Below are 14,052 nucleotides of genomic sequence, written 5' to 3'. Positions count from 1 at the left end.
CCCCCCCAGAAATGTGTCATTAAACAATTGCGGGATGAGATGAGATCATGTTAGACTTAACATTGACTTCATTAGAAGACCAGAGGCTGTAGTAACTTTTGTTTATTGTTGCTTACCTGGTACTCCAGGTATTTAATGTGACACTACATAATCCACAGTTTAATACAATTATGTGTCTCAGATACATAATACATAATAATTCAATCTAAATTATTGAAAGACTCAATTTTAGAAAGTAAATCTAGAAAATTTCATAGAAATTGCACTTCCCAAATGAGTTTTAGTGTCTAAATGTTTCCTGTCCTTTTTTTAAAAAAGATTTTTTAAGTTGTATCCTAACATGTGAGCTGGCAATAATTTTCTCTTCAGTCTTACTCAATTATGTCTTCCATATTTAGTTTCACTGATTAAAATAAAATCAGAAGAGTTTTTCCTCACGAACCTTCCAGTATGGCAGCATATGAATATACAGGCGGTGGAAGCTGATAGGGCTCTTACTAGTGGAGGTGGTGGGGGGTCATGCTGCGGTCGGTCGTCCAAGCAAAGCTGGGCTTTCCATTCTAATGGCATGAGGCACTAAGAGACCTCAGAGAAGTAACGGAGACACAAGTATTTGTGGTTTCTTGCTATTTGTTTGGTTTTTATTTTGGAAGAAAGCTATTCCAGACAAACAAGTTCCGAGTACTGGGGAGGCCGGGTGGAAAAGAGCTGTGTCCACAGGACCAGCTGAGTATCTGTGACTTAGGTGACGGTGTTGGCTCTCAGATTAGCCCTGGAGGAGGAGAAAAACGTGTGAAAACTGACTCTGGATTGTGACTTCAACCATTTCTTAAGGAGGGAATAAAAACTAAGATTTTAAATGTGTCCTTTTATGTTGTCTGTCAACATTACTTACTGAAAAGTTATGGTTATACTAGTTTGAGGCTCACTTTACAATTTTTCAGAAGAGAAGACCAGGTAGTTGAAAGCCGATTAGCAGAATGTTGATAGTTGTTGAAGCTGAATTATAAGTAGGTGTTTATGAAGTTCCACTATACTGTTAGCTTTTTGTTTGTTTGATACATTCTACAGTATTTTTTTTAACTAAATTTACAGGGAAAACAGTGTGTTTCTAAATTACATCATGAAATCCAGAGTGCTGGAATGAATATTAGTTCACAATAAAGCACTGTCGTCTTGTTCTAGCATTTCACCAATAACTGAGTACTACTCTGAGCTATGGCGATATCTGTACAGTGCCAAAGTGCCAAGTGTCATGCCAAGAGTAGTTTAAGAGCTGTGCAATGACTCTTTATAAGCAAGAGTAATAGAGAGAAGTAAGCTTTCTCATTTCTAAATAATTTCCTTTCAAATAAAATTGCACTTTAAAAAAGTAGGCCATTCTCTGATCAACTTCTGTAGGTACCTACATTTTGCTCAGGCATTTTATTAGAAATTATTCTGTTTTAAATGGAAACATGAGTTCAAAGCTATTCAAATATATAATAGGTAGATTAGTCGTGGCACTTTAAGAATATGTTAGAGTAGAATATATATATAAGTGACTGAATTTTACTAACTCCTCCAATGCCTACTATACTACTCTCAACTCAGAGACAGTCCCTTTCTTAAAGTGGTGTTTAGGGAGTGTGTAGAGAATTAAACCTTCAGTCCTTGTGCCATTTTCCTGTGCTGCAGATGACATAGGGTGAACAACTGGGCAGCAGATTATGCTTTTGGAGAAGTTGGGCTCCCAAATATAAATAAGATCATGGAAAATAATCCTACTTTTTATAAGTTTACATTTTAGTAAAGAAGTTTAATAACTTGCGTTTAGAAATATAACAGTAGCAGTGTTACTGTGTATCCGCCCCAGCCCCGGCTTCCACCGTTTTTTTTTTAATCCAAGATAGCAGTTAAGCCATCCTTACTTTAGTAATTAACTGAGTATCCTGTGAAAAAACAAAGATTGGTCTGCAGTACTGTAAACAAATACACAACACAATGAAGCACAACGTGGGTATATTTGGATTATGGTAGTAAAATAAAAACTACTAACTTGTTGAGGTCAGCATAAGTGAAACAAGTAATTGTTCATTCCCAGTACTTGACACTTTAGCCACAGTGTTAATCATTCCAGTCCTCAAGTTACTCACCATGAGGATTACTGTTCTTACCTGTAAGGTTTTGAGAATGTCTGATAAAAGAAAATGTATACCTTACTATATGGAATTTTTAACACAAACTAAGCCCTGACATTAGGGAATTCAAAAGCATGACAACGATGCTTTCTCTTCTGGGGGTGAGGGGAGCATTTTAGAAATAAGCTGGGCATGATGCTTATGCCACAGTGCCTGAACTTAGGAAAGGAAGGCAAGAAAATCAAGTTGAAGGCCACCTGGATGTCCTTACCTCAGCTGTCTGCCTCTCAGTAACAACAACAATAAGTTGTTAAACTTTGAGAACTAGCGAGGCCGTGTTTGCTCAAGTGTGAAGCCTAGATGCGAGCATAGTGAGAACAGGAAATGAGTGTGAACACAGGTGAGCATTTCCTGCTTCTTGAACACCTTGCTCATGGGGGCCATCCTCCAGAACTGTTGTCTACACAGCTTCTACATTCAGACTCTCAGGGAGAGCCTGCTTTGTCCCTGAGGGGTTTGCTGTTTTCTCTTGGTGCTGTGTTTGTTTTGTCCATTGTCTTCTGAACTAAAATAAACCTACTCATTTTGTAGATTCCTACTGTGTAAGTCACTGTTCTAGTTTGCTTTCTGTGGCTGTGATAAACACCATAATGAAGACCAACTTGAGAAAGAAAGGGTTTACTAATCTTATTGCTCACAATCTACCAGCCACCAAGTTTCTAAGCATTAGAAATACTGCCTGAATCCTAACTTGTCTCAATAAACGCAGTGACTGTATCTTGAGTTACTCTCATAAACATGTTTTAATAGTTTCTAATCTGTACCTTTAAATTTAGTATCACTAAATATGTTAGACGTAACTGACATTTTACATACTAAAAAGGGGGCCTGTATTTTTATAATTCTTAGATAATACATTTCAGTTAGTAAGACTTTTTAAGAGACCAAATCTTACTAGAAGAGTACATCACACATAAATTATTGATGTTGATTTTTCTATTATTAATCTATTATTTGAAAGACTGTTCTTAGATACAATAGAGACTTCTTTATGGAAAGTAATGTTTAATATGCATAAAAGTGGTAATAGTGAGCCTGTGGAAAGAGCAACTGGCAGTCATGAGAAGGAACACTGTATGCCCCACACACCCTCCACAGTTAAGTCTCTACACAGCCCATTTCAGGTGAGCTGCTCTTACCCAGCATGCCGTTCTGCATCCCAGTCTGGCACCCCTGCTTCCTTCAGGCTCATTCTTCCCCAGAGAAGGTGTCTGCAATTCTCCTGATTCCTCCTCTTCCAAATAATCATTCTTCTGGGCTTAGATTTATTATGTCACTCAGGAAGAAATCAAATCACCTGTGTTGGTCTTCTGCTGAGCATGTTTAAACCTTTGCATGCTTGTTCTCAAATTGTTTACATTTTTGTTTCTTCCCTATAAAAATGTTAGATTCTTAAGAACAAAGGCTTTGCCTGCTTTGTTAGAAATCTGAGTGCTTACCCCAGTACTAGCACATATATAAGTGCTTAATATTGTTGAGGGCCGGAAAGTGGCTCAGCCAGTAAAGTACTTGTCACCAAGCCTGATATTTGAGTTCTAGCACCACGACCTGCATGACAGACAAGAGAACATACTTGCATGCTGTCCTCTGGCTTTCTGCCACTTGTATGCATATGCACATGCACATATACACACTGAATTAAACATAATTTTACATTTTTAAAGAAAAAGTATTTGTAGGAGGAATAAATAGATAAAGGAAAAATGGCGTATATTTTAAAAGCTAAGAGAAAATTTTCTTGATCCTCTTTTAAAGATAATGACCACCTAAGTTTGTTTCCTTTCCCTCTGTGCTCTCTGAGATTTACTAACTATTGGAGGTAAAGTTTGACATGTAAAGTTCTGATACATGCCTCTCCAAAGGCATGCTGCTTAGAATCCTGAAGACTAAGTAACGACTCCCTGCTCTGTCCTAAGGACGACAGCAGTTTACGTGGCTGGCCTTGTGAGCAGAGTTTGCCATCCTTGCCACCCGGACCTTAGTCACAGTGCACTGCACGGCCTGTGCACAGGACTTGGCAGGTTTACCTTAGTCACAGCGCACTGCACAGCCTGTGCACAGTACTTGGCAGGTTTGGGACTCTTACAGCAGTAGCTTTGGAACTGTTCTTCCAAGTTTATTCACTGAGGTGACCTCTGGCCTGTGTAGGATTTTTGGAAAAGGCTAGGAGAGCCATTCAGCTAAGAGTGCTGATAATCTTTTGCAAGTATTAAGCCAAGAAGAATGAGGTCCAAAGAGATGGATGTAAAACTCAGAAATAAAGCAAAAGAAAGGAGAGGAAGGGAAGGGGTGAGATAAACATGCTTCAGTTAGCTAACCATTGAGTCGATTTTCCTACATTAAAGGAGAAACGCTGTATATTCTAGAGGAAAATTACTCATGACATACAGCCTTAGATATTACATCTCTTGTTTATCCGAAAGTATCCAGAAGGCTCCATATTGAATGTATTCAACTACATTTTCTGGTCTTTAAAGAAAACACCTACATTTTGGGTCTGGGAGATACCTCAGCGAATAAAGATGCATACACTCTTGCAGACAGAGGACCTGAGTTCAATTTTCAACACCTGTTTTCTGATGACTGACAACTCCCATTAATCCAGCCTCAGAACTTCCGGTGCCCTCTTCTGGACTCTGTGGGCACCTACACTCTCATATTCTGGACTCTGTGGGCACCTACACTCTCATATTCTGGACTCTGTGGGCACCTACACTCACATACTCACACACATTCTTTTTTAAAAATAAATCTTATAAAAAAAATACTTCTGCTGTATGAACAATGTAGCAGGAAGTAGCCACATTGGAGCAAACCCTGAAGAAACAATCAAATGACGCTTGCTCAGAGGATCCCATGAATAGGTAACTTGGGAGTAGTTAAACTTCCAAGCAATACATAAGTCATAAAAGAACTAAAATATTTTAAATTTGAATAATAATTACCAGGCTCTAAGTAGAGAGATTTATTTCTATAAACAGTCTTACTTATTCCTCAAAACATTTGTTGTTTGGGAAGCTGAGGCAGGAAAAAGTCAAAACCATTCTGAGCTACACAGTAAAACCTCATTTCAAAAGAATGTATTCATTGTGTCACTTTTATGATAGATACAAAAGGAAAAGCTTGCCCTGCCACTTAACATCCAGTCAGCATCTGAAGTCAGAGTCAGCCAAATCTTAGTCTTTGTTAGGAATACTTATGTGCTGTGCAATTCGGAACTCACACCATGCAGTTTATCAGAGGACATATGCTAGTCATTGTAAGTTCTGTGGTAGACAAGACTAGCAAGCACTGACTCATAAGCAAGCCTGGAGTGTAATTATTTACATGTCTACAATCGTTTGCATTTGGTTTTTACTCTTTGGCAGTTTCCTATGTCTTTAAAGTGTGTTTATATACATATATTCTTACTTTAAATGTTCACAGTTCACAGAAGAAAAGCTTGGCCAAGCAGAAAAGACAGAACTGGATGCTCACCTGGAAAACCTCCTTAGCAAAGCTGAATGTACCAAAATATGGACAGAAAAAATAATGAAACAGACCGAAGTGCTGTTGCAGCCAAATCCAAGTAAGACCCTCTGCTTCTCTCCTGCCTTACGTGTTGTGAACCAATGTTTTTCAGGTTGAAAATAGTATATTTTGTGTCTTCAGAGTCTATGGCTTTTATGTATGTGATTTAGGTTAGAAGAGATGATGAACACTTCTATATACCTCCTCACAAATTTACAATTAGCATTATGTAGGCCTTTTTAGAGAACAGACATTTTAAGTTTGATATTTCCCCATAAGGTATTAAACTTGATTTTCAGATAAACACAAAGTGTTGAGGATCAGTCAGTCCGTATCCTTGCTAATGAGATGCACACTAATTTTTACAGAATGGAATTGGCTAGGTGAGCCTTTTTTGCAACATAGCAAGCTAACTGGAAGTGGAGCTTCTGCTAGAACCAAATATATTGACATCTAGTCTTTTTTTAATTATTACTTATTTATTCCCTTTACATCCCAATTGCAGCCCCCCCTCCTCCCAGTCCCCACATCACATAACCACTCCCCATCCCTTCTCCCCTCTCCTCTGATAAGGGGGAATCCCCTCCCCCATAGCAAGCCACTCTGGCACATCAAGTCACTGCAGGACGAGGTGTATTCTCTTCCACTGAAGCCAGACAAGGCAGCCCAGTTAGGGGAACAGGAGCCACAGGCAGAAAACAGACTCAGGGGCAGAGCTGCATCCCCACCCCCTCAGTTGTTGGGGGACCCACATGAAGACCAAGCTGCACGTATGTGTGGGGGGTGGGAGGCTCTAGGTCCAGCCCACCTGTGCTCTTTGGTTGGCGGTTCAGTCTCTGGGAGCCCCCAACAGGCCTTTAGTTAGCTTTCTTGTAGTCTTGTTAAGGAGCTCTTTAAATATCAAAACCACAGGGCAAAGGCAGCCATGCATGTTTTCCTTTCCCCAGTGCTACCGTAAGCACATTGCAAAACTCCATTGTCTTAAACTTCAAGCATTATAAAAATACTAATAATTGTGTGCCATTGTAGTTAAATTGTTATAACCTTTAAAAACTGTGTAAGCCTTGAGTAAGGCTTTGTCTTGTCTTGCCTTTGGACATACAGACACAGTGCAGTGTTTCTTGCTCAGTAACTAGCATTTACACTAGACACAACTGTACTTTAACACTACTCCTGGTAATTTTTCTACTCAGGGCCCCACACGTAGAACAGTCTGTGTACAGTTTGTTTCCTGAATGACAAGTGAGCTCAGTGACTGGCAGGCGAGCAGAGGCGGCTAGCACAATATCCGCTCTAGCCTTTTTCCATTGTTTGCCAGGAAGTAAATCAGGGTGATTGTTTTTTGCTCTAGTTATAAAATTACATGGACTTAAAGTAGCCTTTTATCTTTCCTGAAAGTCCTATAATTTAGATATTTTTAAAGAACTATGCATAAATATATAATGTTATACCAGAAATGCCTGCATAATTTCAGATCTCGTGAAAAACTTAATGAAATGAAGCAATATTTACTAATATTCTACATATTTATTTACTGAATCAAAACAACATAGGATTATTCCCCTTTTAACTCTTGTCCATATAGGTAAAAAGCAGTTGGAGTTGAAAATCACAATTAGGAAACTGAACGCTATTCGGTATTTCATGGACAGATATTTCAAATGACTCACTTGGTTTAGTAAAGGCTTTGGAGTTGTTTTTTGTTTTGAGGTAGGGTCTCTCTATATAGCTTGGCTACATGGAACTGACTAAGTAGATCAGGCTTGCCTCCATCTCACAGATATTCTTCTGCCTCTGCCTCCAAAGTCCTGAGACTAAAGGCATGCTCCTGGCTAACTGAAAGAATTTAAGTTCTGCTTTACAGTTCTTGTGGTTTTCCAGCAGGCTCTGCCAAAAGAGCAAGTATTATTTTGACATTCTCTAATTCATCTATTTTAGTGTTAGAGATTGTGGCTGTTGTCCTGATCAGTCGGAAGACTGGTCAAAGCAGGACTCTTGTATCCTGTAAGCTCTGTGTCTGTGTTTGGACTCTGTAAGAGAGAATCACATGTTCATGCCCAGAGGTTGTCGGATATGACTCTTAGGCCCTAGACACTTGGTATCCATATTTCCCTAGCTACTATCCATGATTTTAAAATCATAATTTCAGAGGAGGTTAAAGGCAACTTCACTATATATTAAATTTATAAATTTCTCTTCTGAAACATAAAATCTCAAAAAATACTCAGATAACATGTTTTGTTTGTTTGGTTTTTCGTGACAGGGTTTCTCTGTGTGGCCCTGGCTGTCCTGGAACTCATTCTGTAGACCAGGCTGGCCTTGAACTCAGAAATCCACCTGCTTATGCCTCCCAAGTGCTGGGATTAAAGGCCTGGCTCAAATAACCAGTTTAATTTTAGAATATTTACTTTTCAAGATACATTACCAGATTTCTGAACTTTAAACCTTTAGAGATTATGTAATAGCCACCATATAATTAGACTTAAGGAGACATACTTGAATAAATGTTAATTTTGTATTTTTAAGAAGTAATAAATGGCTGGAAAGGGAACAAACTTTTTAAATAATTTTGCTAGTTTATTTAAAATTCTTGCCATTTGTTCTGGTTTGGGGAGTAAAGGTCTTGGCTGGGCAGTGGGCTCTAGCCTGGGATAGCAGCATTCCCGCCTCCACCTCCCGTGTGCCACCATGCCTGCTTTTTCACCCTTTTGAAACACTTATGTTCCTAACCTCTCTCCTAGATGCCAGGATAGAAGAATTTGTTTATGAGAAACTGGATAGAAAAGCACCAAGTCGTATAAACAACCCAGAACTTTTGGGACAGTACATGATTGATGCAGGAACTGAGTTTGGCCCCGGGACAGCTTATGGTAAGTCAAGTGAAGGTTCTGAATGGAAAGATTTCTGTATTTAGATTTTACTATTTAAGTATGTCAACATGTGATTGAATCAGTATTAACATCAAGTTTATTATGATAAAATTTAGATGAAAAAATAGAGCATTCACATATTTCTTAGATAGAAAAATTAAATGAATTCATGTTCTTACTGGTTTATTTTATATTAAAAGTGGTCCACACATAGTAAATGTTTGGCCAGACCACATTGTTTTTGTTTACCTTTTGGATGTCAGCACCCAGAGTATGTTAGGTAGTCATCATCCCTGGATACAAAGAATGCACTGCATTTCTAGCTCATGTTTTCTATCATGAGTTTACAGCTAACCCAGCTTTATTAGTTGCTATGCTTGCTCTGTGTGCATATTTGTGAAAATGTGTGCCTGTATGAATGTGTGTGTGCCTATATAAATATGTGTGCATGTGCTGCAGTGTTTATGCACAGGTCAAAAGACAACTGGCAGGAATTAGCTCTCATATCATGTGAGTCTCAGGGATCAAACTCAGGCTGTAGGGCTTGGTAGCAAATACCCTTCCCTATTAAGTTGTCTCTGGGCCTGCAGAGACCTCAACATGTTTCCATTATCACAACTAATTTTCTTATGACATAGGACTAATTTAGATTTCTATGGCTAATATTCTGCTTTTGTCAGAAGGAAATAAACCTAAACATTATATAATGGCATTAACCAATTAGCTTTTTTATGTAACATTGAAATATTTACATTAATAAGAATATAAAAAATATTTATATTCTTTGATTTCTTTGAGAAATCTGATATGATTAAATTTACTGCAAATAATAATTGCTAATTTTAGAGAAACTTCATGCTTTATTCATGATGTATTGCTTGCTTGTTCTGGGCTCTTTATCAGAGATAGGTAGGAGATTCTAGGAGAATATGGATATTAAAATATTATAGATTTTATCTTTTTCTTAACTAATTTGTTCTTCTAGTAATTCTGGTGAATGTATCTTTTAATTGGAACTAGAAGAATCTATTACAAGAAAAAATAGCTAAGAATGTGAATCCCAGGCAGTGGGTTAAGCACAATATATTTGTAATTTTGATAAATCCTCATTTTTTTTAAATATCTTTTGGAGCTTTGAGACAGGGTCTTGCTTTGTAACATTATTAATAGCAGAAATTCTATTGTGCCTATTTTAAAACCAAGAAATTTAGGTTTGGAGAAGCTAAATAATCTGTGACCACATGGGTAACAATTCAAATGCAGATGTCTGTATCCAGAGACAGAAGTTCTTAACTATTTACCAATCTGGGTCTAATCTCATTTAACATAAAAGGATTAAGATCTACAAGAGCCCCAGCTTGTTGGAAGTAGAACTGGAAATAGAATCCTGATTGTGTGGCTCCCCTTCTGTGGCTCTACTCCCTACCTCTGCTTAACTACTTTAACATTTAAATATCAGGGCTGGCCTCTGGTGAAATGTGAGTGATATCTCTCTCCCTCTCCCTCTACCCCCACCTCTGCGTCCCTCCCTCCTCCCCTCTCCCTCCCTTTCCCCCCTCTCTCCCTTCTTCTCCTTTCCCTCTCTCCCTCCCTCCTCTCTCTTCCTACCCCCTCTCTCCCTCCTTTTTCCCCTTTCCCTCCCTCTTCTCCCTCCCTCTCTCCCTCCCTCTTCCCCTCTCCCCTTCCCCCCCTTCCTTTCCAAGAAGAAAGGGTCCATTGGGCTCACACTTGCAGATTACCTTGGGGCCCTGGCTGGGAAGTCACAGCAGCAGCACCTAAGGGACATGGTTCATTGCATGTGCCTTAGAAGCAGAGATGAACCTGCTTTCAAAGGGTTCCTTTTAGAGTTTGCAGACCCTGCCCAGAGAACAGTCCACCTACAAAGAAGGTGCATCTCCTACCTAGGTTTACACCCCCCCCCCGCAGACCCAGAGCCTCTCCCAGGCAGTTCTCCTTTCTGTCCTGTTGACAGTAAACACTGCCCATCACTCCTGGCATGTGATAACAAAAATGAGTGACTTGTGTCTTCACACTTTCCAGGTTTGATGTATAGGTTTTCCTTTGAGCCATGAGACAGTCTAGTAAGTTCAAAACAGTAGAAAGAAACCCTTGTTTTAGACAAACAAAAACACACGGGTCCATGGGTGCTGATTGCCCCGGGACACAAGCCTAGTGAATGGAGTACTGAGAATTAGATTATGTCTAGTTGTGTCTCAGTTTTCCAACACCTCCAGACACCCTGGTGCCTCAATATGAGCTATTCTTAAGGCTTAAGTCTTAGGGAATATGAGGTGTATATAGATGTAGAAATATATGACTTGGTCCACCCAATAGAAGACTGTGCTTGTACTGGGCTCCATCCCCAGGCCAGCTTTGTGCCTCCATGTTCCTGTTGTCTTTAATCTTATTGTCAGACATTATAGTTAGGGTATGACAGGCGCTTAGTTCATTTTTATCCCTTTTGTTTAGATATTTACCTTAAGTTTATTTTTAAATAAATGTACCTTTCAAATAATGTTTGGTTCTGCTGATGTAAACAGGCTTACAGAATTTGTAAGCAGATCAAGCAGGTTAGTTATATTAATTTTCTGATATTACTAGACCATTAAAAAGACATGATTTTTTGTTCTTTTGAAGGCAATGCCCTTATTAAATGTGGAGAAACACAGAAGCGAATTGGAACAGCTGACAGAGAGCTGATTCAGACATCAGCCTTAAACTTCCTCACGCCTTTAAGAAACTTTATTGAAGGGGATTACAGAACAATCGCAGTGAGTAGGAAAAAACGGCCCATTGTCACACGGGTCAGACATCTGCTTTGTCATTAATGAATAATCTACCCTCTTAGTTACAGGAAATGTTGCAGATTTAAATGTTTAAATATTGTAAGAACACAAACTAAACTTGAAGATAGGGGTTTTAGTAACATAATCCCCAGTTTTTATCCCTACATTGTTGATTTGCCTGCACATTGGTTTTCATGCATTACCAACTATGGAGAAATTCCTGGAATAACTATGAAAATAAAATATCACTATAGTATACTTGCATGTTAATTTAAACTAACTAGAAACCTAAATATTGAAAGTTGTATTTCTGTTCTATACTTTAGCTATATATTCTAAGAAGTGTATTATTTTTACAATGCTATTCATTGCTGAAGCATAAACATGTATGTTGTCACTTTCTTTATAAACTTAATCTGTTAGTTCAGAAGGTTGTCTTATTACTGACAGAATAGAAGCTCTGAATGCTTCTGCATAAGGCTCCCTCAGTGCTACTCCCTGTTGTCCATACAACCCTGAATTTGCATACATACTACATGTCCCCTACTGCAGACGCCCTAGGACATTCAGTACACTGACTGTGCTTTACCTCTGTGAACACAAGCAGTCTGGGCTTGACTGAAATTGAAATTACTAAAAAAGACACTAGCTTAAGCCAAGAATATGGCTCAGTCGCAGAGTGTTTGCCTAGCATGATAAAAGCGGGTTGAATCCCTCCAATAAAAAAAAAATAATAATAATAATAATAATAATATGAAATTTGATATATGGAATATAAAAATGAAGAAAATGGACACTATTATAGTTAATATAAAGCATTATGTAGAAACTTGAATTACTATTAAGAACAATATACTATTTATGTATTATTCAGTCTGTAAATTTGAAATTCTGTTTTGTAGTAGTTGAGTTACATTTGATTGTGTGGCATATTAAGAACAGCCGGCCCAGTGTGTGGATGGCCTTACAGATTTTACAGTCCTTGGCTTTACATTATTTCTTTTGATTATTTATAGAAAGAAAGGAAACTATTACAGAATAAGAGACTGGATTTGGATGCTGCAAAAACAAGACTAAAAAAGGCAAAAGCTGCAGAAACTAAAAGTTCAGTAAGTAGTATCTGCCTCTTTGTGTTTGACAGACATACAACCATTCCAGCTCAGTAACTTCAAAGACTGAAGCATCTTACTAATGTGCCATGCAAATACAGACGACCGTGCAGTGTGCCAAGCAGGCCAGAGTGGTCAGAACTAACCACATCCTAGCCGATACAAAGTAGTCACTCTCAGGAGGCGTTAATCACAGACATGGAGGTGTCCCCCAAGGCTGCTTTGTGCTTTGTTCTTAGTGTGTGTGGCTACTATGCCTTTTAAACAGGAGATAGATATTTTATAGTGGGAATGGAGAAAGGTTTTAATTAAGGTGAAAATGAATCAAGTTTCAAAGTATTTGCCTATGGCTTAAAAAGTAAATGAATTTTCTTTCCATGTCTAACTCAAAGGAATTGTCAACAAGAATAGTTCCAAAAGGTTGACTAGTGTTAACATGGTCTCCCAGGTGGCTCATCTGAAAAGGAAGAAACCCATATGGAGAAATAAGTTTGGGTATATTTTTTAGAAAACCAGCTTTAAAAATAGGGGTTTTTAATTGTCTATTTATTAAATATGATGGTTCAGTGCTTTTAAATATAACTTTTATTGATATGCTGTCTATATGTTTTTTTCTACTATGTACAGTATTTAAATCAGGATGTAACAGTTTGAAAAATAGTATAATATAAACAAATATGAGTTTGTTAGAAGAAGCTAACATTTTAATTTGAGCATAGGGATGTGTGTTAAGAGGCATGATATTAGGACTTGCCACCACAGCCACAGTCATTGCGTAGTAAGCATATAGCCACAATGCCAGGGATGTTCTATAGTTTCCTTTGGAGAAAGAAAGGTGGAAATACATACTTTGTATTAGCAAGTGTTAGACAGGGCTAGCTATGAAAAGACAGTAATTCACTTTCATTTTCACTTCTCAGTTTATCACTGTGTCATCGCCATAGTATGATTGCCATTAAACAAACCATTTGTAAAATTAAAATTTTATAAATGAATGCAGTAGATGCCAAGAGACCCTACATTAATTTATTGGCTCCTAGTTGTTAGGATAGATAAGTTAGTATGGATTGACTTTTAAGATTCTAACTTTATAATTAGGAAAATCTTAACAAGGCTCATTATTCCCTTAATAAAGGGAAAATAAATATCTGGAGGAGAAAAAAATGTGATGACTGTGGAATAAGAATAGTATTGCTAGGTTCCAATGGAAACGTGTAGTTAGCAAGAAGGAGGGTGGTCAGCTTTTAACCTAGAAGTGTGCCAGGAGGCACAGAGCTAAGGATAACAGGCCTCCGAGTGCTCTCCAGTGCTGTGGTGGTGCTCTGCAGTGCTGTGGCGGTGCTCTGCAGTGCTGTGGCAGTGCTCTGCAGTGCTGTGACGGTGCTCTGCAGTGCTGTGGCGGCGCTCTCCAGTGCTGTGGCAGTGCTCTCCAGTGCTGGGACGGCGCTCCGCAGTGCTGTGGCGGTGCTCCGCAGTGCTGTGGCGGTGCTCTCCAGTGCTGTGACGGCGCTCTCCAGTGCTGTGGCGGCGCTCTCCAGTGCTGGGGCGGCGCTCTGCAGTGCTGTGGCAGCGCTCTGCAGTGCTGTGGCGGTGCTCT

General features: G+C 38.8%; 1 protein-coding gene across 3 annotated transcripts in view; it reads left to right on the top strand.

Moving 5' to 3' along the window:
- Sh3glb1 (SH3 domain containing GRB2 like, endophilin B1) overlaps nucleotides 1–14,052 on the top strand; it is a 33,485-nt gene that overhangs the window by 1,780 nt on the left and 17,653 nt on the right. For all 3 annotated transcript variants that reach the window (XM_031375727.1, XM_031375728.1, XM_031375726.1), the window contains exons 2-5: nucleotides 5,607–5,748; nucleotides 8,432–8,560; nucleotides 11,198–11,331; nucleotides 12,363–12,455. In XM_031375727.1, coding sequence (XP_031231587.1) covers nucleotides 5,607–5,748; nucleotides 8,432–8,560; nucleotides 11,198–11,331; nucleotides 12,363–12,455 — 498 coding nt within the window. The remainder of the gene's footprint in view (nucleotides 1–5,606; nucleotides 5,749–8,431; nucleotides 8,561–11,197; nucleotides 11,332–12,362; nucleotides 12,456–14,052) is intronic.

This window comes from Mastomys coucha, unplaced genomic scaffold (genome assembly GCF_008632895.1).
Source record: "Mastomys coucha isolate ucsf_1 unplaced genomic scaffold, UCSF_Mcou_1 pScaffold16, whole genome shotgun sequence".
Lineage (NCBI taxonomy): Eukaryota > Metazoa > Chordata > Mammalia > Rodentia > Muridae > Mastomys > Mastomys coucha.
The sequence above is the reverse complement of the archived record's forward strand: the minus strand, read 5'-3'. Positions and strand labels throughout refer to the sequence as shown.